This window comes from Python bivittatus, unplaced genomic scaffold (assembly GCF_059951505.1).
Source record: "Python bivittatus isolate LINGU-HERP-01145 unplaced genomic scaffold, Pbiv_v1 ctg000850_np1212, whole genome shotgun sequence".
Taxonomy (NCBI): Eukaryota; Metazoa; Chordata; class Lepidosauria; order Squamata; family Pythonidae; genus Python; species Python bivittatus.
In genome coordinates, this window is record NW_028277112.1 from 28228346 (window position 1) to 28249712 (window position 21367).

The 21367-nt window shown below is 41.2% G+C and overlaps 1 protein-coding gene across 5 annotated transcripts in view; it reads left to right on the plus strand.

Moving 5' to 3' along the window:
• The first annotated feature begins 9483 nt into the window (after positions 1 to 9483).
• SLC12A2 (solute carrier family 12 member 2) overlaps positions 9484 to 21367 on the plus strand; it is a 66415-nt gene continuing 54531 nt past the window's right edge. Inside the window, exons 1-3 of one of the 5 annotated variants that reach the window (XR_015793671.1) lie at positions 9484 to 10267; positions 10623 to 11450; positions 19777 to 19896. Coding sequence is in view for 3 of the 5 variants with exons in the window: in XM_088129776.1 (XP_087985902.1) it covers positions 10710 to 11450; positions 19777 to 19896 (861 nt within the window). In the remaining 2 variants the exon portion in view is untranslated. The remainder of the gene's footprint in view (positions 10268 to 10622; positions 11451 to 19776; positions 19897 to 21367) is intronic. The other 4 variants (XR_015793670.1, XM_088129776.1, XM_007422290.4 and 1 more) reach the window with 4 other exon arrangements.

The following is a 21367-nucleotide window of genomic DNA, read 5'->3' on the forward strand; positions in this document are numbered from 1 at the left end:
CACACTTGTTTGCATTTTCTTGACAACAAAATATTAATTTCATAACTTTGGGTTAAATAAACTCAATTATTTCCAAAACACTCATTCTTATTAGGCAGCTGTTTTAAATTTTATTTGGATACTAATTAATGTCTCTGCTGTTGCTCCCATCCTTTGGAATATTATCCCCTCAGAGATGTGGCAGGCCTCTACCTTTCTGGCCTTCCGGAAAGAATTAAAGACCTGGCTCTGTCAGCTTGCGTGGGTGACAACAATTTTATCCAATCTTGGGGGTGGCTGGCTTGATGACGCTCCCTGAGTGACTTCCAATTTTAACATCTATCCTTGGATCTATTTATTTTCTATTTATTTAAGATTATTGTGTATTGTAATTTTAATCGATTTTAATTGTTCTGTAAACCGCCCATAGTCGTTTCAACAAGATGGATGGTGACAAATTTGATAAACAAACAAACATACAAATAAATAAATAAATCAAAATGTCACTGTCCATATTGTAGCATAAAAGTGCAGTAAGATTACTGTGTTGCTTATTGGTAAAAACAGGAATTACCATAAAAATTTGCATTTATATTAATTTCAATTTGATTAAAATTTAAATTAGCTTTTAAAAAAGGCATGTACCTGACAACATGTTTTCAGATGATACATACATATCAGTTTGCAGAGAAATACACTGCCAGTTGAGACGTACTTTCATTTCAGTCTTTTTTTCATTCCAATAAAAAATACTTTTCCTTTCTCATGTATATGATATAAATGGGTTTAACATGGCGAAACAACAAAAAAGCCCTTCAACTTTGTTGCAACTTTCTATTTTTGTTCCAAATCCTGATACCAATAAAACTGTAATGCAAAGCACTTACTGTAACCTCTTGTATTTACTTGTCTCTTCCTTGGATGCTGGTCCAAATATTCTGGTTTATATTTTCCATCTTCTTCACTTTGTCATGTTCTGTTTTAACTTAATCCATATTATTACTTCAGATCTGGATTCTCAGATAAATGTTTTACTTTGGAAATCTTTTTCAATACAATACTGTATAATTATATGTGATAATATATTATACAAATGGTTATAGAGATCATGGATTAATGTACCAATCCAAATATCAGCAAATCCAGTAGCAATGTAAAATAAAATCTTAACAAATTTGGAATAAAACTTAATTTGGGATACTGTACTAACAGATGTTGCATGGATCTCAGGCTGGCATAAGTTCTTAGTCACGCCAGCTCATATAGTTACTAAGGGGGAGCATTATCCATGTCTGTAGGGAGCTTGGCATTGTCAGAAACAATCCAAGCTTTGTGATTGCTTAATGTTTCAACAATGGCAAGAGTTTCTTGAATTATGACATCCTGGTCAACTCTGTAATCATTCTCTGAGTTGAGCCACCCTTTTCATACCCAAAGTTAAACCCTCATTTGTAGTGAAGAAGCTACTGAAATGCTTTGGCACAAAAATAAGAACTATTAGAATAATATAAGAAAACATTTGGTATTTATATTAGCTGAATAAATATTTAACAACAGATGAAAGTATGCAATTAGTAATGCATTATGTACAAATATGCATGCAGGCAAGTTGACACAATATGTTGCAAATAAATGCAGCTGTATGACCCATAGGACAGCACGTTACACCCAATTACATAGATCACACGGCAAAATTTCACACACAAATGCATAAAGTTGCCACAGTTCTTTCCTCACTACATACATATAAAAAAACATGCAAAGTCCCAGCCTGGTTCACACAATACGTGGTTTATTTGGTTTTGGTTTATTGTAAAAATCTACTCATTGTGATTTGTAAAGCAAACCACGGCTCAGCATGATGGATCATGGTTATTATAACTTCATCAGTAAATGCCATCTGCCTTCTTAATGTCATTTTGTAGTGAGAAAGCAGATCTGCCACCAAATCTCAAATCTGTCAAAAAGTGTGTGTTACATGATTTGGGTTGTTTCTAGATGACAGGCTTCTAGCTCTACCAGTCAAAATAAATTGTCCAAATATTCCTTTTACCCATTCTTCATGAATGTTCTGAAGAAACAGAAAAAACCCCCAGAGTTAAAGCAACCTTTGGGCCCCTGAAAATTTACGTGAATAAGGTAGAACAATTACACATTAAATAAAAGCCTCTGTCCAAAGCATGTATTATTTGTTGTATTTTAAAACAGCACTGAAATATAACTAGAAATATGCAACATATTTTTACCAGTTAAAGAAAACTTTTGCACTATTTTTCCATTTTTGTCATAACATTAAATGCCAAAAGGCAAAAGTTAAGATGGGCCTAAAAATATTAATAATTACAGGACAATTGTTGCACATTAGATTTCTTTAAAAAGCTGTAATTCAGCCAGGTTTTTTTTTTTTTTGGAGAATTTTATGAATTTCAATCTGAATGTTCCGCACAAGGTAAATTATCCATGCCAAAGTTCCTACTAGAACACATTGTTTTTATTATATGATAAACAGATTCAAACTAATAGCAATTATGGATCACTAGGTACCCATCAGTTTGGAAATTCAAAAACAAGGAAGTCATAGATGTATTTTTCTGATTACTTGTTCAATTCATTCTTATACAACTAAGTTATTTTGAAACTGTTTACATGTATCCAGTGTTGATTACCTTTCCCTGAACCCACTTCAATTCTCAAATATTTATGGAGTCCTTGGTGCTCTCTGAGCTTGATGGGTTGATCAGTTTGGACTGATGATTTACCTAATTGAGGAATGAAATGTCTGCAAGCAATCCACCAAGCTCAGAGAGCACCAAGGACCCCACAGTTCAACTCTGAGCTACATATATTCTCCTCTACTGGTCTCAAATATTTTAAATTCAATACATGAGAACACTTTTTCAGTTTAGTAAGATGAATTAGTGTTGTGACACTATGTTAAGCTTTTAATTTGCTAACCAAAAACCAATTTAAAAGCAGGTTTAGGTAAAACATTATGATTCATACACTTGGGTACTGTCATGTTTAGTGCATAACAATCAATGGAAGAGTCAGCTGGTATCAATTTCAATTATCAAAGAAGTAATGTTAAAGTAAATGGGAAATTTTATGTATCTTCTGGATTTAACAATGAGGAATAAATCCTATGCACATCTACTAAAAAATAAACTTAAGTATCCAGGATTTCAGCTTAAAATAGCATATGTATTATGTCCGTAAATGTAAAAAGAACTCCGTAAACTGAATGGGCAATTGACAAATGACCAAAAAAAACCCACCCAAAAACAGCAACCACAATAAAAACAAGCCAAGCCAAACCTTTATTAGAAGCAATCCTATTGGAACAAAAGAGTCTGCAAATTTTGAGTTCTCCAGAACTGTTCATCAGGATAATACAACAAGTGGGGGATGAGGAAATTTTTCAGTGACTGCCACAGGGGCTAAAAGCTGTACAAGAGAATACCCTGCCCTCCAACAGATGCTAGTAAAGAAGTACAAAAATTAACCCAGCTGTTTTAGCTATAGGATTTGCAAATTAACATCAGTTGCAAGAGTGTAAACTAATTGTAGACTGAATCATTAATTAAAGGAAGGTATTGTTAGTAACAGATTACATCTACCATTCAGGAACAAAATATAAAACTGAATCCTCCATTTCAGCAAACATAAAAGCAGGCAGTTCTGAATCAGTATTTTGTACTATACCATAGGATATACAAGCTGGATTAATTTTACCACCACCTTGATCTAATACAGTGGTACCTCGGGTTACGAACGCCTCTGCTAATGAACTTTTCGGGTTGCGACCAGCTCCGGCCGCAAAAATTTACCTCGGGTTATGAACCGGATCTGCGGCCATTTTCCACCATGACACGTGGTCCACGGCCATTTTCTGCCCGTTCCACGTGGTCCATGGCCATTTTTCCGCCCGTGCCACGTGGTCCGTGGCCATTTTTCTGCCCATGCCACGTGGTCCGCGGCCGTTTTTCCACCCGTGCCACGTGGTCCGCGGCCGTTTTCCCGCCCTGCCGCGTGGTCCGCGGCCGTTTTTCCGCCCTGCCGCGTGGTCCGCGGCCGTTTTTCCGCCCTGCCGCGTGGTCCGCGGCCGTTTTTCCGCCCTGACGCGTGGTCCATGGCCGTTTTTCTGCCCCTGACGTGTGGTCCGCGGACGCCGGAACGGATTAACGGTAATTACATTGAACCTTATGGGAAAATTTGCTTCGGGGTGCAACCAATTCGGGGTGCGACCAGAGTCACAGAACGAATTAAATTCGTAACCCGAGGTACCACTGTATCTCTACTGAGAAAAATGGGATGAACAGAATTTTTAGCTGAACTAGAAGATCTCTGATGGAGAATGTGTGTGTGTGTGTGTGTGTGTGTGCATGTGTGGATAGATAGATAGATAGATAGATAGATAGATAGATAGATAGATAGTATGTGCTGGCTGGATAGCATAGTGGTTAGAACACCGCCTTTGATGCAGGAGACTGGGGTTCAAATCCCGGCTGGTACCTACCTTACCAGTAGGGGTCCTTGGGCAAAGACCCCCTAATGCTTCACCTGCCTACCTCAAATATGAGAGTGACATGAACTAAGAGAGTCATGCCGGCTCAGATGTCGCCTGGATTAACAAGGTCTGCGTCAGATGTTGGAGAACCAGGACAATCTGATGTTAAGTGGGCTACTGGAACAAACCATACATGGACGAGACAAGAGAACTTGGAACTGATGGAATGCTACTACAACAGCAGACCTAATGAGAGGGGATATATGAAACGTATGAGGGAACTATGGATAGACAGAAGGTCTACATCCACACTGAGAAACAACTTGTTACCTAGCACTTCAACATAGTGAAGAGGAAGCTGATCTCACAACTTGAGATAGACCAACCCCACATTACAACCCGGACTCAAGCAGACCTGGAAGAACAACTGGATGTGCAGCCAACACCTGAAGCTGGAACATCACTGCCATCCCTTCCATTACAAAGCACAGCAGATGATATGAGGCATAAGATCATGGATAAACTAGCTACAGTCAACCCTCAAGTCCGATTACCAAGGCTCAGTGGAGAAGTACCATCAGATAGTATGCTAGAAGATGCCAACAGAGCCCTCCAGACAATCCCTACTACCACCATAACTGAAACCAATGAATTGGCATATGCTACAGCCGCTGTAATCCTGGAAATGCTTGGCTACACGATCAAGAAGAACAGCAGTACATACCCACCCTGGAAAATGAGATTGGAGGCTAAGATCAAGGCAACTCGGAGAGAAGTCAGTCAGCTGGTGGAACTACAGAAGTGTGTGGAGATTAAGGATAAGACTCAGCTACTGAAAAAATATATGGGCCTGACTCCATCTGAAGCCCTAGAGACTGCTAAACAAAGGCTCACAGCACTGGCTGCCAGGCTAAGGAGATACACTAGAGAAGCAGAGGCCAAGAAGATAAATGCCCTGTTCTCCGAAGAACCATCCAAAGTGTACTCTCAACTGCAGTGCAACCACAGAGTAACAGCTGAACTCCCAGCAGCAGAAACTGAACAGTACTGGAAGAACATATGGGAGAAAGAGAAGACATATAACACCAGTGCAAAGTGGCTTCAGGACCTGAAAGCAGACTACAGCAATCTCACAGAACAGGAACCAGTCACCATCACAGTAGCAGACATCCAACAGCGGGTCAGGAACATGAAAAGCTGGATGGCACCTGGGCCGGACATATTCCACACCTACTGGCTAAAGAAACTAACAGCAGTGCGTGAATGCCTAGCAGCACAGATGAACCAACTGCTAGCAGCAGGCTCCCACCCAGACTGGCTAACACAAGGAAGGACAGTGCTGATCATGAAAGACCCTCTCACAAGGGAACAGCACCATCCAACTACCAGCCAATAACGTGCCTCCCCACAACATGGAAAGTTCTATCAGGCATCATAGCTGCCAAGCTACAAGACCATATGGGCCAGTACATGAGCACAGCTCAGAAGGGCATTGGGAACAACACCAGAGGCTCAAAACACCAGTTACTCATAGATAGAGCAGTCGCACGAGACTCAAGGACTAGGCAATCTGAGCACAGCCTGGATTGACTACAGGAAAGCCTATGACTCAATGTCACACACATGGATCTGTGAATGCCTGGCACTATACAAAGTCAACAGGACACTAAGGATCTTCCTCAATAACTCAATGGGACTGTGGAAGACAACACTGGAAGTCAACTCAAGACAGCTCACACAAGTGGCCATCAAGTGCGGCATATACCAAGGTGATGCGCTGTCTCCGCTGCTGTTTTGCATAGGCTTAAACCCCCTCAGCCAGATAATCACAAGGTCTGGATATGGGTACAAGTTCAAGAGTGGAATCACCATCAGCCACCTTCTCTACATGGATGATATCAAGCTGTATGCTAAGAGTGAACGAGACATCAACTCACTGATCCACCTGACACGGATCTACAGCGAGGATATTGGGATGTCATTCAGACTGGAGAAGTGTGGCAGGATGATAGTAAAGAGAGGGAAGGTAGTTAAGCCCAATGGAGTGGAACTACCAGTGGGCCACATAGCAGACATAGACACCAGCTATAATTACCTTGGTATCCCACAGTCACATGGGAACCATGAGGAGGAGGCAAGGAAGACAGCAACATCCAAGTACCACCAAAGGATAAGACAGGTCCTAAAGAGCCAGCTCAATGGGAAGAATCCATGCCATCAACATGTACACCCTGCCAGTCATCAGATACCCTGCCAGTATAGTGAGCTGGCCAAAGGAAGACATGGAGGCTGCCGATGTGATGACCCGGAAGTTCCTCATAATGTATGGAGGTTTCTACCCCAAGTCCAACACCTAGAGACTGTACACCAGCCGCAAAGAGGGCGGGCGGGGTCTGATGAGTGTCAAAGCCACTGTCCTGGATGAAACCTGGAGCATCCAGGAGTACATCAGTAAGATGGCACCCAAAGATGAGCTGCTGAGAGAATGCCTGAGGCAGCAGCAGACAGGGGAGGAAGTTCAAGTGGAGGAAGTACCATGGCAAGACAAGCCCCTGCATGGGATGTACCATCGACAGATAGCTGAGGTGGCTGACACTGGGAAATCCTATCAATGGCTGGAAAGGGCCGGACTAAGAGACAGCACTGAGGCACTGATCATAGCAGCACAAGACCAGGCACTAAGCACCAGATCCATAGAAGCAGCGGTCTACCACACTAGAGAGGACCCAAGATGCAGATTGTGCAAAGAGGTCTCAGAGACAGTCCAACACATAGTGGCAGAATGTAAGATACAGGCAGGAACAGCACATACTGAATGGCACAACCAAGTAGCTGGCATTGTGTACAGGAACATCTGCACAGTGTATGGGCTAGACCCCCCCAAGTCCAGATGGGAGATTCCATAGAAGGTCGTGGAGAGTAACAGGGCTAAGATCCTGTGGGACTGCCAGATCCAGACAGACAGGCAGGTACTGGCCAATCAACCAGACATCATGGTAGTAGACAAAGACCAGAAGACAGCAGTAGTGATAGATGTAGCAGTGCCAAGTGACAGCAACATCAGGAGGAAGGAGCATGAGAAGCTGGAGAAGTACCAGGGCCTGGAGGAGGAAATAGAGAGGATGTGGAAAATAAAGGCCAAAGTAGTCCCAGTCGTAGCAGGAGCACTTGGGGCTGTGACTCCTAAGCTCAGAGAATGGCTCCAACAGATCCCAGGAACAACATCAGAGCTCTCTGTCCAGAAGAATGCAGTGCTAGGAACAGCTAAGATACTGCACAGAACCCTCAAACTCCCAGGCCTCTGGTAGAGGACCCGAGACTGAGGAAGACATGTACCACCCATAGGGGTGAGAAGGGAATTTTTGTGTGTGTGTGTGTGTATGTATGTATATGTATCTGTGTGTGTGTGTGTACACACACACATACATACCCATCTAAAGTGGCTTTAGTAAGTATTTATTACCTAAAATTGATTATGTGCCATCAAGTTGGTGTTGACTCTTAGCAACCATATAAATAGATCTTCTCCAGGAGGATCTGTCCCTAACATAGTCCTTCAGGTTTTCCAACAGTACCTAAACTTACAACTCGGTATTGTTGTTGATATAAAGATTGCCTGATTTTTCTTGTTTTCTATTCACAGTACTAAAGAATTTGTACAAAAGGGACTTTATATTTTTTAAAAATGGGAACATCAATTATTTGTTTTCATCTTTCTAGAGACCTGAAAATCTTTTGAGAATGCTAATACAATCTCTGTGTCAATTTGCAAATTTGGCAGTTATCCATCTTATCTAAGAAAGTAAGATATTGCAGACATGGCTTCAACATCAGCTACGTGACTGGGTGCACACATATTGCATTTAAATGTCTGGGTTCATACAACACATTAAGACCAAACCAAGCAAATCAGATTATGGCTCAATGTGATATGCAGACCCAGTCAGTATCTCCTCCCCTCATCCCCTGAAATTTTTAAAACAATCTTCCGTATTAGAACAAAGTTGTTTGAAAATCCATGATGGTCCAACTAAGGATGGCAGACCCTATCCATTTCCCACCATTTTTATGCTTCATGTAGATGCAGACAGAAAGTATAGAAAAATCTTGGTTTTGTAGAGCTGCTCCACGTTTAATCTATTTCAGCAGGAAAAGAGTTACCTCGGAGTCAAGCCATTCTTCCATGTTCATGTGACATGGTTGAGTTGGAGGTACCCTCATTGCTGAATAGGTTATAGAATTCAACATATGTTAGCCAACTTTCCTTGACCCAGTTGAAAGCGCTGCAAGAATAGGACCTTTACATAAATAGTATTGTGGTAGAAAGCTCCTGGATGCAAGAATGTAACTCCTTCTCCCTTAGGCCTTCAGGGAATAGTTTCCACATAATTTTGTCTGCCAAGGAATCCCTGTGCACCGTTGGGATTCAGGGGTGTTTTGGAGGCTGCTCAGTTCAAAACAGGTAAGTACCACACCATTCTCCTGTGTAACTGAGTTAACTCCTGTGCAGTGCCTGCATTTGTATCAGCAACACCCACCAACTCACTTCTCAGAATTGTGATAACATCTAATCACAATGCAGATGTTGCACATCTAATACGTTTTCGGTTTGCATTATCTTGTGTGCACTATTTTTGTGTCAGGATTGGATTTTTTCCCAATGTAGGACATCATGGAAAGCAAGGTTTGGACCAATAAAAAGCATTATCTTTTGGTAACTGAGAAGTTCTGAGCAGCTTTTCCGGGAATCGAGGGATACACCCCCCCCCCCCCCCACGAGAGGCGATCGCTCCCTCTTTCTCTAAGCTGACCGCCTCGGCGTAAAGCCTCCCTGGGCTTCTTGCAGCCTCAGCGGCGTCTGCGCGCCTCCTCGCGAGATCTTGAGGCTTGGGTTTCTTCCTCTACAGAAGAGTCGGGGAAGTTTCCTAGCCACTCGGCTAGCCGTCCGCCCACGGGGGAGCAGTTGCTTCGCAGGCCCGCCCATCCCCGCTTTGAGCCGCGCGTCAGTTTTATAACCCGCCATCTGCCGCGCGCGCCTGAAAGCTACTTCTCCGTCGCGAAGAGGCGGGGGCAGCGGGGCGGCGAGGCAGATGCCTCCTTCCTGAGGCGACGAGTGTAAGACGTTGCTGGCTGGGTCGCCCGGCAGGGGAGAGCGGGCCGCGGTGGGCCGCGGACTCGCTGTTTTCCTTTCTCTGAAAGGCGGTTTCGCCAGCTCTGGCTCCCGGCGGCAACGCAGCCGGGACCCCTGCCTCGAGGACGCCTGAGCCAGCGCCGGGCCAGCATCCTCCGGCTCCAGAAGCAGAGCCTGAGCGCTGCTCCGCCCTCGCTGGGCCAGATCCCTCCCTGCTCGGGCTTGCCTCCGCCTCCCGCTCCCCTCGCAGCGGATGCTTTAAAGACTCGTCCCCGAGCCGCGCGGCTGTTAGGCGATTGGCTGCCGCCGGCCCGCTCTCGTTCGCTCCTTGGCGCCGGCTTCGCTTGCCTCGGGGGAGCTGGGGGATAACGGAGGGCCCAGCGGAAGCTTTGCGGCCGGCTGCCAGCGGCCGGCGCGAGGGGCGAGGCGCACACACGTGTCGAAGCTGCTTTGGCTTATCGAGACCGAGGAAGGGTAAGCGTAAGTCCGTGTGGGACCGGCCAGCCGGCTTCCTCCTCCCCTCCGCGGTGCCCCAGGGAGTGTCGTCGCCTTGAAAGCAGAGAAACGAAGGCGTGCGGCGTGGCTGCTTCCAGCCGCCCTGAGACTCCGGCAGACGGAGCGAGGGTGGTCCTTGTCTGAGGAGGCGTGAGGTAAGAGGAAGCGGGAAGCAAGGGAGTAGCGGAAACGGGGAGACCTCCTCGGCTCTTCTCTTGGCTCGGACTTCGGGGAGGGGGATCTCCGCAGTCGGAGGGCGAGAGCGGCCGGCAGCGGCGGGAGCATCATCACCTGCCGCGACGGCGGCGGCGGCGCTGCAAGGACAGGGGCGGAGGGACCAGGAGGAGGGGCGGGGCAGGGCGGGGCGGTTGTCTGCCTGGGAGGTGCGGCGTGCTGCCTTGCTTTTTCTCGAGGGCGGCATAGTGGAGCCCGGCAGCGACGGGGCGCCATTTGGTGGTTTAAAGCGCCCCGAGCGGCAGCCGACTGTTTGTTTATTTGCTTGTTTGCCAGAAACGAAGGGACTTCACTGAGCCAGCCAGAGCCGCAAGAAGCTCTGTTCATCCTCCGGCCCGCATTGCCGCTGCCCGAGGAGAAGCCATGGAAGCAAAGCCTTTGCAGCAAGCTCCTCGCGCGGCGTCCCCACCGCCCCGCTCCGGCTCGCCGAGGCTCAAAGCTGCAGCAGGGAAAGGAGGAGGAGGAGGAGGAGCCGCCGATGCAGTATCCACAGGCGCGGAGGAAGTATCTCGTCTGCCGGCAAGTGACGGGGACGCGCCGGCTGGCACAGGCGGCTCCTCCTCGGACCCCGGGAGCGGATTGGCTTCTGCCTCTGCAGCTGCTGGAGATGGGCTGAGCAGACCGCTGGGTCCCACACCCAGCCAGAGCCGCTTTCAGGTGGACCTGGTGGCAGAAAACGTGAGCCGCACTACTGTGACTGAAGAGGCGAGGACGACGGAAGCACCTCTTGAAGTACCTGGTGATGGGTCTGGGAAAAGCAGCGAGGAAGCAAAAGGCCGGTTCCGGGTGAATTTTGTGGATCCCTCTGCTGGGGATGACAGCTCTGGTGAACCTGGAGGTGGGGGCACCGAAGGCTGCAATGTCAGCTTCCAGAACGGTGGCGACACGGTGCTGAGCGAAGGGAGCCTACATTCTGGGGGCGGCTCAGGGGGACACCATCACTACTATTATGACACTCATACCAACACATACTACCTGCGCACCTTTGGCCACAACACCATTGATGCCGTACCGAGGATAGACTATTATCGACAAACTGCTGCTGGTCTAGGAGAGAAACTTATTCGGCCAAGCCTTGCAGAGTTGCATGATGAGCTGGACAAGGTGAGTGATGGTGAGCAAGTAGAGAACATCTCAACCCCGTTTTGAATAAAAGATGGGACATCAGGCTGATGCAGTGTTGTGCTTGTAGTATAAAAGCAGAAAAATACTGTAGCTTTCCTAAACTAGATGAGTTTTAACTATTAAAACTCATGTTTTCTATGTTCTTTCTGCATGGACTTTGGCTTTATAGATATACATTGCAAATATATTTACTTTCACCTTTCTGTCTTTCTGTTATATGTTTATATTTGCATGGTGCAAGTATACTCATAGGTCTGTAAAAGTTAATGGAACACTAGAACAGTACTTGATGTCTGGTCCAAGGTATTATCACTCTTCATTTCCCCCTTTCCCACATTTTTTTCTCTGTCCATTTTAGGTTAGGACATGGGGTCAAGTAGTTGCTGGAGAAACACTGTAAAGTCTCTACATGGTGTAGGAACAATCAAGGGCCATCTTGAGATAGGCCAGAAGAAATCCCTTTATCTCTTTCTTATAGCAAGCATCCATATTCATTTGAAACCGAGCTTTCTGCTTTCCTGTGTATTCAGATTACTTACGGATGCAAAGATCTTTGTCAGTTCCCTGCAAGACTTATTGCAGTGTTCATGGATTTATAAGCTGTCTATAGGTAGATAAATAATGTATGTTTGGGAGGTTATTTTCAGAATAACATATTTAATAAACTATGTAAAAGCTAAAAAGGTTAATAATAATACAGGCTGCTTTAAAATTGTGCCTTCTCAATAGGTCAGAATTAAATATCCATTTGTTACAGCATGATGAAAGGAATTTAACCTCAGCAGTTTAAATTCCTCAACTACATATATGTCTGAAACATATTTAAAGAGTTATAGTTAATTATGAATTTTATTAGTGCTTATTTATATTAGGTTTTGATACTTTTCTGACCACTGTCTTTTGGAAAAGTCCAACATATTCTTACAGAAGACTACCAGTTTATGGTGATATTAATATTTAAAATGGAATTCTGTTTTGTAAAAGTATGTTAAGCCACTGTTAATATTTCTGATTTTACTAAAAAAAAAAAGAGATTTCCCAAAACAGAATTGCATATTCAAGCTAAGCCATTGAAAACCTGTTTGATAAATTAGTACAGTATAAAGATTAGATAGTTGATTGAAGCAATATGTAATAACATATATATACATGGAATTCTGGTTTCATCTTACTGGAGTTAAGAGCCTTTTGAAGATATAAACATCTATAGCTGATGGGAGAAAAAACCTGGCATGATAAATAAGTATTGTAGTACATTATTCAATAAAAGCTTACTCCAAAATCTACTTACTGCATAGTGTAGTGTGGAAGAACAACATTAATAGAATATAAATGCTCCTTTCTTTTAATTCAGATAGATTGTTAAAGCAAGAATTTGCAATTAAACATTATTTGCATTTTGCATACAATACTATATTTTACAAATACATGATCTAGCAGCTGTTTTCATCTTATTTCATAATGACTGAACTATAGAAATAATAGTTCAACATGGCATTTGGTTCCATGGTTTGTAAGCAATTGTTGTTGATAGGTAAATAACAAAAACTGCAGGTATTTGGGTATTCCAGCTCAGATACTTAGTTAATATTTACAAGAAGAATCTCTGTACCACCATCAGACTTCATAGAATGCATAATAATTTAGGGTTTCAACAATAATATTCTTTCCTGTAAAGTTTGAAAATATATGTTCTGTCTATCATTAGCATTGGTTAAGTCTTAATCCCATATTTGGCATCTTATATGCCATTAGAACATTACTATCAGTAACAAAACATGCATGTTGTAATGGCTTAAAATTGAACCCAAGGTTTATCATGTATGTGCTGCCTGTTTTATCCTTCCAAGGAGTAAAGGGTAAGATGCAATTAAATTGCTAGTGCATCTGGAGAAATTTTTTGCTTTTGTAAGAGCAGCTGAAATTTTTGTGGTAGTATAATGCTTTCAAAATGATGTGAAAACTGAGAATACCTCAGCTTTTGCATGACATATATGCTTTATTTCTTTTGTTAGTTCACTTTTATCTCAAACTGATTTTTTTAAAGTGTAATTATAACATAAATAGTGAAATGTTAATAGTACAGATTGTGAATATATTTAAAGGAGGTTGGCTTTATCACCATATCTCTTACTGATTTGAATGACCTAATTAATTCTGTGTCTATGGCAAGGTGTAGATTTTACATTTCTTCCACTCACAATTATATTTCAGATTGCTCCTTTGGGAGCAACTGTTAAAATTCAATCCCATTTCTTACCAGCAGTTTACTATGCAGAATGTCACTTGAAGTGTTTTGATGATTTTCTTAAGCCTTCCAGAATGTTTTTGAATCAAAGTACTTCAAAATTGGTGCTGTTTCAAGCCTGGAACACTTTTTGTAGGGTCAGAATAGCTTTGAATGTGGAACAGAGCGTTTTGACTACATTTCATGTGTCTAGTCCTTTATTTTCTTTAGCATCTATTAGTGTCAACTGCTTTACAGTTGTGTAAGGAGTCCAGAGTTAACTACGCTGTCTAGATAAGGACAACAGAATAGTGCTGTGATATGGAGAAGGGATACTGCTACTTCTTAGAGAGAGATACTGTTCCTTTGTTATCAAAGGAAAACAGCAATGCTTTATTGGAAATGTTTATTATTCCTTGAGATTCCCAATACCTTTCTTTTCTAGGCCTTGGAACAACACTGTCAGAAAACCTAAACAGAATTAGTACTAAACCTAAACAGAGTCTACTGGAGCTGGGCGGCCAATAAATTTAAATTTAAATAAATACTATGTAGATAGGACTGAAGTAGATGGACCAATGATCTTAATTAGGTATAAGAGCCTTCCAGTATTCTTTTGTAGACTACTTGGACAGCCTTTCTCAGTCCAAGCAAACACTTGCATAGGTTGCAGTTATGCAGTTATAATTTTTAACATGTTGCTTGAGACAAATGCTGGTAGGTGAACATAGGGGAAATACGTTGTCAGTGTTTAATATACATACCATTTTATGTGGTTCCTAACTCCAGTCAAGCTATGAAATCAGGCTGGACTGAATGTTTGTTATACATGCAATAAAACATATGCTACCTTTGTGCTGAACACTTCTGTTTGTGTGAAGCCTGTTCTTTCCTGCTTCTATTGCTGTGCAATTCTCAACCACACTTCTTTATTTGAATCTTTTCTTAGGAATTGGACCTAACGCTACCCCAATCCTATCATTTTAGAGATGATGAGGAAAATATAAATATAACTTCTATTCTATTGAAAATATAAATATTCAAAAATTCAACCATTAATCTTAAAGATACAGTGCTTTGTTGAAACAGAATAGCGGTGTTATACAAACTTGGTTTGCTGCTGTCATTTTGTTCCAAGAAGCATAGCAGAAACATACTTCATGTTCAGTTAGAGATATTAAGAACAATAATGTCATGTTGTGGAGAGGCATTCATAAATATTGATTTCTGTCTTTAGGTTTCTAAATAGCCTTCAAAAGCCATTTTGGTAAATCACATGTGAGGTACATTGGGGGGGTAAGGAGCATTTCACAGAGAATAGATAGCAATAGAGTGATAAACAAGCATGAGCATTAACTAAAATCCATAATAAGTAGATAAACTACATGATTGTTTTTTTAAACGGATAGCCAGTTTAGAAAAGTGTAGTTTGCAGAAAATGAGAATATGTCAATCCCGGGAAAAGCAGGAGCTTTGTGAGCATGCTCTGAAGTACCTCTTCCCCTCCAGATTTCAAGAACTGTGGAACTCTACTAGCATCAGAATTCATTGAGTTGTCTTAGAGCTTAGAGTAGACCTATTAAAATCTATTGGTCTTAAGTATTGTCTAAATTAGATCTCAGTTTTTTCAGGAATTGTATGCTAAGTGTGTTTTATTTGAATCTAAATAAATAGAATGTATTTATGGAAGAAGTAGGGTATCTTTTTAACAGTATTGATAGTCCCCTGTCTTGAATAGAAAGAAATAATGAATCAGGTTAAGCAAATATTTTTAAATAAATGAATATTGTCCATTAAAAGTACACTTTAAAATTGCTTTTAATGAAGTTAGAAAAATAATTTGCTAGAGATTTAGAAACAATCTTAGCTAGGCAGCAGTATAGGATATTTTATGAGAATTTAAATAATTTGTTATTAGTTTAAAATATTGAAGTTAATTTAAACCATCCTGCTTAGAAAGTGGCTGTTAGCATTTCTGTGTAAAAGATTCATGCAACTTACTCATTAAGAGATCTTGCAGTATTAAGGAAATACATTGGAGGCAGAGGATTTTTTTTTTCTGTAGTTTAGAACAAAATATTTTATTTATAGGTAGAGTAGTTGTGGTTATGTTGCTTGTGTGAAGGCAGACTGGCCTACAGAGCTACGTGCAAATGTGGCATGTTTGAGGATTACTGTGAGGTCAAGAGCTGAAATGTTAGCTAGATGGCTCATAAAAGCTTCTTAATCACCTGGCTAATTACTAAGTTATCTAGTAACTTAAGATTGAAAGTAACCAATAGAAAATCTGTTAAAGAAATATAGCTAATGAAAACTTAAGCAAAAATGAATTGCGCCAATTCAGTTGGTCACATTGGTTCTGAATTACTTTGATTGATCTGCTGTTGGAAAAAAAAATAACTGAAATTACTATCTAGGATAAGTGAGAAAGCAAGTTTAAGCTACTGTGCTTAACATTAATATACCTAAAGCTAAATAACTAAACAGATTAGATTTTCCTCTTTTAATGAATGTACTAAAATTTTATAGCTTTTTAAAAATTGATTTAAGTGATTCCTTGAAACTGGTTATGCATATAGCACTTGTTCAAGTGCTTTATTGCTATCAAGCCAGCTGCTGTTATAAGAAGGTTCAACCAAAACTCCTTCTCCATCCCTTCTCCCAGTAGCAGATGCATTAATGGGCTTGGATGTGTTGCATGAGCTGTGATCCCTTCAGTAACATTTTATATTAAAAGTATGGATTTTCTCATCATTCCTTAGAATATTTTAAAGTAATCTATATTATTTGGGCAGAAGAAGAGAGGGCTAAGTTTTGATTCAGATGGTATACTGAGTTTAATTGTGGTTGTGTATTGTATAAGACCAGTGAGCATAGTTTTTTCAGTGAACCAAGATTAAGAATAGAATGACTTAATATATTATGTGAACACAGCTTAAAATTGCTTGCCTTAAACTTTCCTGGGAAGAGAGCAAGTTTATAGCTAAGAGTTTATTCTTGCATTCTTAGCTACTAAACTGGATTACTTTTTCCATTTCCTTACAATACAGAATGATATTTTGGTTTATTGTATACTTCTGATTGTAAATATGCTGTGCATTAATCAGATTAGGAAATGAAAAAACATCAAGGATCACTTGAGTAGAAGGCATCTCTTCTGCCAGAGAGCATTCTGGCAATAGATGCTTGAAGAATCTATCTTTCAATCTACTAATCTTATAGTATCTAACTTGAGAATTACTAGAATAGTGTTTAATGAAAAGTAATGCCTCCAATGTTATAAATTATGAACAGATGGCATGTGTGATTGAATTTTTGGCTGGTGAAGGATCTCCTCCAATTGCAGTTCACTGCCAAATGTTGGATTGTTGATGGTGATGTTGGTGATATTGATGTATTATGCGTTGCTGAGCCAAAAAATGCCAAAATGGTAAACTGGGAAGTGCTGATTTTGTGATCAAAAATGAAGTGAACAACCTGTGAGAGCAATTGACAAGTTTCACACAAGAAAGATTGATGAACCTCATTCAGAGGGAAATTGCTGTCAAGCTTGGCATTTCATAGGAATGTGTGGGTCATGTTATTGAAGTTCTACGATATTGGAAAGTTTGTGCAAATCAAGAGTCTTCCTCACATCAAGACTCAAAAATTGCCAGCAATTATTGTCATACTACAAGAATGAATGTGAGAAATTTCTTCACAGCATTATGACAACCAACAAAACATGGCTTCATCATTATGATCCAGAAACAAAGTGTCAGTTCCTGGAATATCATAATGAAGTCTCACCTGTGAAAAAAAGAATTCAGAATCTAGGGTTTGGCAGGAAAACTCATGGTTACAGTTTTTGGGATGCAGATGGTGTTATTCACACAAATTTCTTTGAATCTGGCGCTGCTATCAACTCAGAGCATTATACTGCAACACTCAAAACTTTGGAACAGCAGAGTTTAGAAGCAAAAGAAGGAAATTTTGTTGCAACCTGACAGTGCTAGGTCTCACACCTCACAAGCCACCCAAAAGGTAGTTGTGAAGTTGGTTCTCATAATCTTATTCCATCCATCATATAGTCCAAACTTGGTATTGTGCAACTTCCACCTTTTCCCAAATTTAGAAATACTTTTGTGGATATCTATTGGACTCAAAAGAAGAGGTAGAAAGGACTGTCAGGACCTGGTTGAAGCAACAAAGTATGGAGTTCTTTTGTGATGGGTTTAAAAAAGTTGTTCATCATTAGTAGAAGTGTGTAGAGAAGTAAATACAGGTAAAAAATAGAGCTCATGTCAAGGATTATTTTTAGTTTCATTTATTAAAATATCCATATAGATACTTTGGAGATGAAGGCATTACTTTTCATTAAACCTCTTATTGTTTTCTGTGCTTTTTTAAACATTAAAATTTACAGCCTTTCTCAGCTGGGGTTCCATGAGAAGTTGCTTGGGGCTCTGTGAGAGATCGTGATTGAAAAAAATAAACATTGTTTTTTGAACTTTATATGCCATGCAATACTAGTACTCACAGTGGTGGGAGATTTTACGCACCCAACTCAGCTCCTGGCCTGCTGCTTTGCTGATGTTATGAACATTGTAAACATGGATTGTTTAAGCTAAAAGTGAATTATATTGTGAGGTTTTTACAGTATGTGTTGTGATTTTTATGCAGGGGTTCCCTGAGATTTGAAAATTACAGTGGTACCTCGGGATTTTCCATGACTCTGGGCGTATCCCGAGTTGGTCGTAACCCAACGCAAATTTCCCCATAGGGTTCAATGTAAATCCGGTTAATCCGTTCCGCCCTCCGAATTTGGTCGCACCCCGAAGCAAATTTTCCCATAAGGTTCAATGTAATTACCTTTAATCCATTCTGGCGTCCGTGGACCACGCGTCAGGGGCGGGAGAACGGCTGGGCGCTGCGGCGCAGCGGGAGAACGGCTGGGCGCTGCGGCGGGGCGGGAGAACGGCCGGGCGCCGCGGGGCGGGGTGGGAGAATGGCCGGGCGCCGCGGGGCGGGGTGGGAGAATGGCCGGGCGCCACGCAGCAGGAAAATGGCCGCGGATCACGTGTCAGGGGCGGAAAAATGGCCACGGACCACGTGTCAGGGCGGAAAAATAGCTGTACCCCAAGGCGGAGTTTGCACATCGAGGTAAATTTTTGCAGCCGGAGCTGGTCGTAACCCGAAAAGTTCGTTAGTAGAGGCATTCGTATCCCGAGATACCACTGTACTTCAAAGAGTCTAGGGTAAAAAGGCTGGTCTAGAACATTGACCCTTTTGACTTAATGTAAAAGTGTATCGTATCTATGAATTATGCATACAGATAGTCCTTGCTTATGATCACAAATGGGACCAACAACTCCATCGCTAAACAACATGGTCATTATGCGAGATATCATGTGACAACAATGGACTTACAACCTCATTTCCACCACAATTGTTAAGCGAGACATCACATAACGGCGACTTGCAATTTTACTGCCACATTCTCCAGTCACTCTGCTTGTCAGAAGCCAGCTGTGAAGTGTGCAAATAGTAATCATGTGATTGTGGGACTCTTTGATGGTTGTAAACAGTGCCAGTTGTGAAGCGCCCTAATCTCAATCATGTGACTGTGGGGACACCATGACAGTCATAAATATAAGGACTAGTTGTAAAGTTACTTTTTCAGTGCTGTTGTAACTTTGAACAGTCACTAAACAGGACAGTCGTTAAGCAAGGACTTTATGTACAATACATTTTATTAATGCTTTATATAATTGCTATGGAACTTTCTGTAATCTTTTGTGGAAATTATTTAATTATATTCTATATGACATGCAAAGCAACTTTACATTAAAATTATTTATTTAATAAATGAAACATATAAAACATTAAGTTAATATAAAGCTTCACTAGATGTTATCATACAGCGGTAGACTACTTTTCTCCAAAGCAGAAACATTTTCTGGGTTTCTAATATTAGTCAAAGTGTTCTGCCATTTAATCCTTGGTAGATACAGCACTATCAACATTAAATAGACATTCAGTAGTTTAGAGTCTTTCATGGCAACCTCCCTTTCCCTTCTGATTGATACTGTGTTGTAGGAGCTATTTGAAGATGGCTATGCAAATGGAGAAGAAGGAACTCCTACTGGAGAAGCTACTGCAACATATACTGCTGATAGTAAAGGGATTGTCAAATTTGGTTGGATCAAAGGTGTATTGGTGAGTAGAACTTGGGTATTTCAAGTAATTCTTGTTTTTTCTTTAGTGTTAACAAATGTTTTAAATCAGGGGTATTAAATGTGGAATAGAGACTCAAAATTTCATGAGCGGCAAAAAAAAAACTTAGGATGGAACAAAGCTACTTGTGAAATAGAGCTATTTCACTTTGGTCACTTAGCTCACAGTGTTTATCACTTACCAGAATACCAATATTTGGTTTTATTACTGGTTTGATATGTAATTTTTTCAAGTGCATATCTAGGGTGAGAAGATTTAGGGTACCCATCCCACTAAAAGCTGCACAAATCCTGTTTTTTTCCTTACCTTTTCTTGTCTTTTCTTGTCTTCTTTGTCTTTCAGTCTTTTTCTCATTTGCTGTTGCTTTACTTCTCTATTTTTGCCTGGCAGAGTTTTTCCTTCTCCTCTTTGCCTGGCAGAGATATCTTTTGTGTGCTTGCTGTCTTTCTCCTTGCCCTGTGGAGAGGGTGTGAGAGCAGGTGGGGGTTCTCAGTGGTGTTGCTCATCACAAGGAGTCTTGCAGGGCTGATAGTGTTCCCTATGCCTGAAAAATATGCCAGGTTGGACTGAGGCAAGTTGTGAGGCCACTGTTTCCAAACTGCTTCTGTTCCAGGAGCTTTTCTTGTGGCCCAGCATTCACATCTTCAGAGCACTCAGTGCCCTGGCCTTGCTGTTTAGCGTCCATGAAGTATCATTACAGGCCACAGAAAATGACTCAGGAGACCCCCTGTCTGTGTATCTGGCTGTTTTCACAATCATTACCCCAAAGATTCTTTTTTTAAAAGAAGGAAAACATAAATTTAAGAGTATCAGTAGATAAGAGAAGTAAGATCAGTAGATAAAAGTACGCTATGAAAATATTTTCATTTGTGCATCTTCATTCTTAATACCCTGTTATTTACCTTTTGTTGGTTGCTTTACTATAATCCAAAGAATACTTACAAAAAACCCAAATACCATATAACTGATTAGATCATTCTACTAAAGAAATGTTCCTAGAATAGAACTATATGATTAATAGTAAAAGGCATACAGTTTATATTATTCACTTTAAATGTGCAATAAGCAACATTATGCTTAGTCATATATACTTAGCATCTTACTAATTTATTTATTGAATTATGCTACATTTGAGGCTTCTCTCTTTATATTTTCTCCTTGCCTGTCCACTTATGCTGGCTTCAAGGATAGTATTGTACCTTTTCAGATGGGTTTCTATGGTTTAAATACTGCTTACAAAACAGTTTCCAGGTTGGCATCTTGAGAAACTATGGCTCTGTACTCATGCTTTTCCTGTAGTCATACAAAGCAAATGGCTCCAATTGGTTGTACACGACAAATAATGTATTTTTTCGGAGTGACATTATATATTATGTTTGCTGTACTACTACGTTTTCAGTTCATAAACACTGATCAGTCTTTTGTTGGTGAATGTTTTTTCTTACTATTAGAA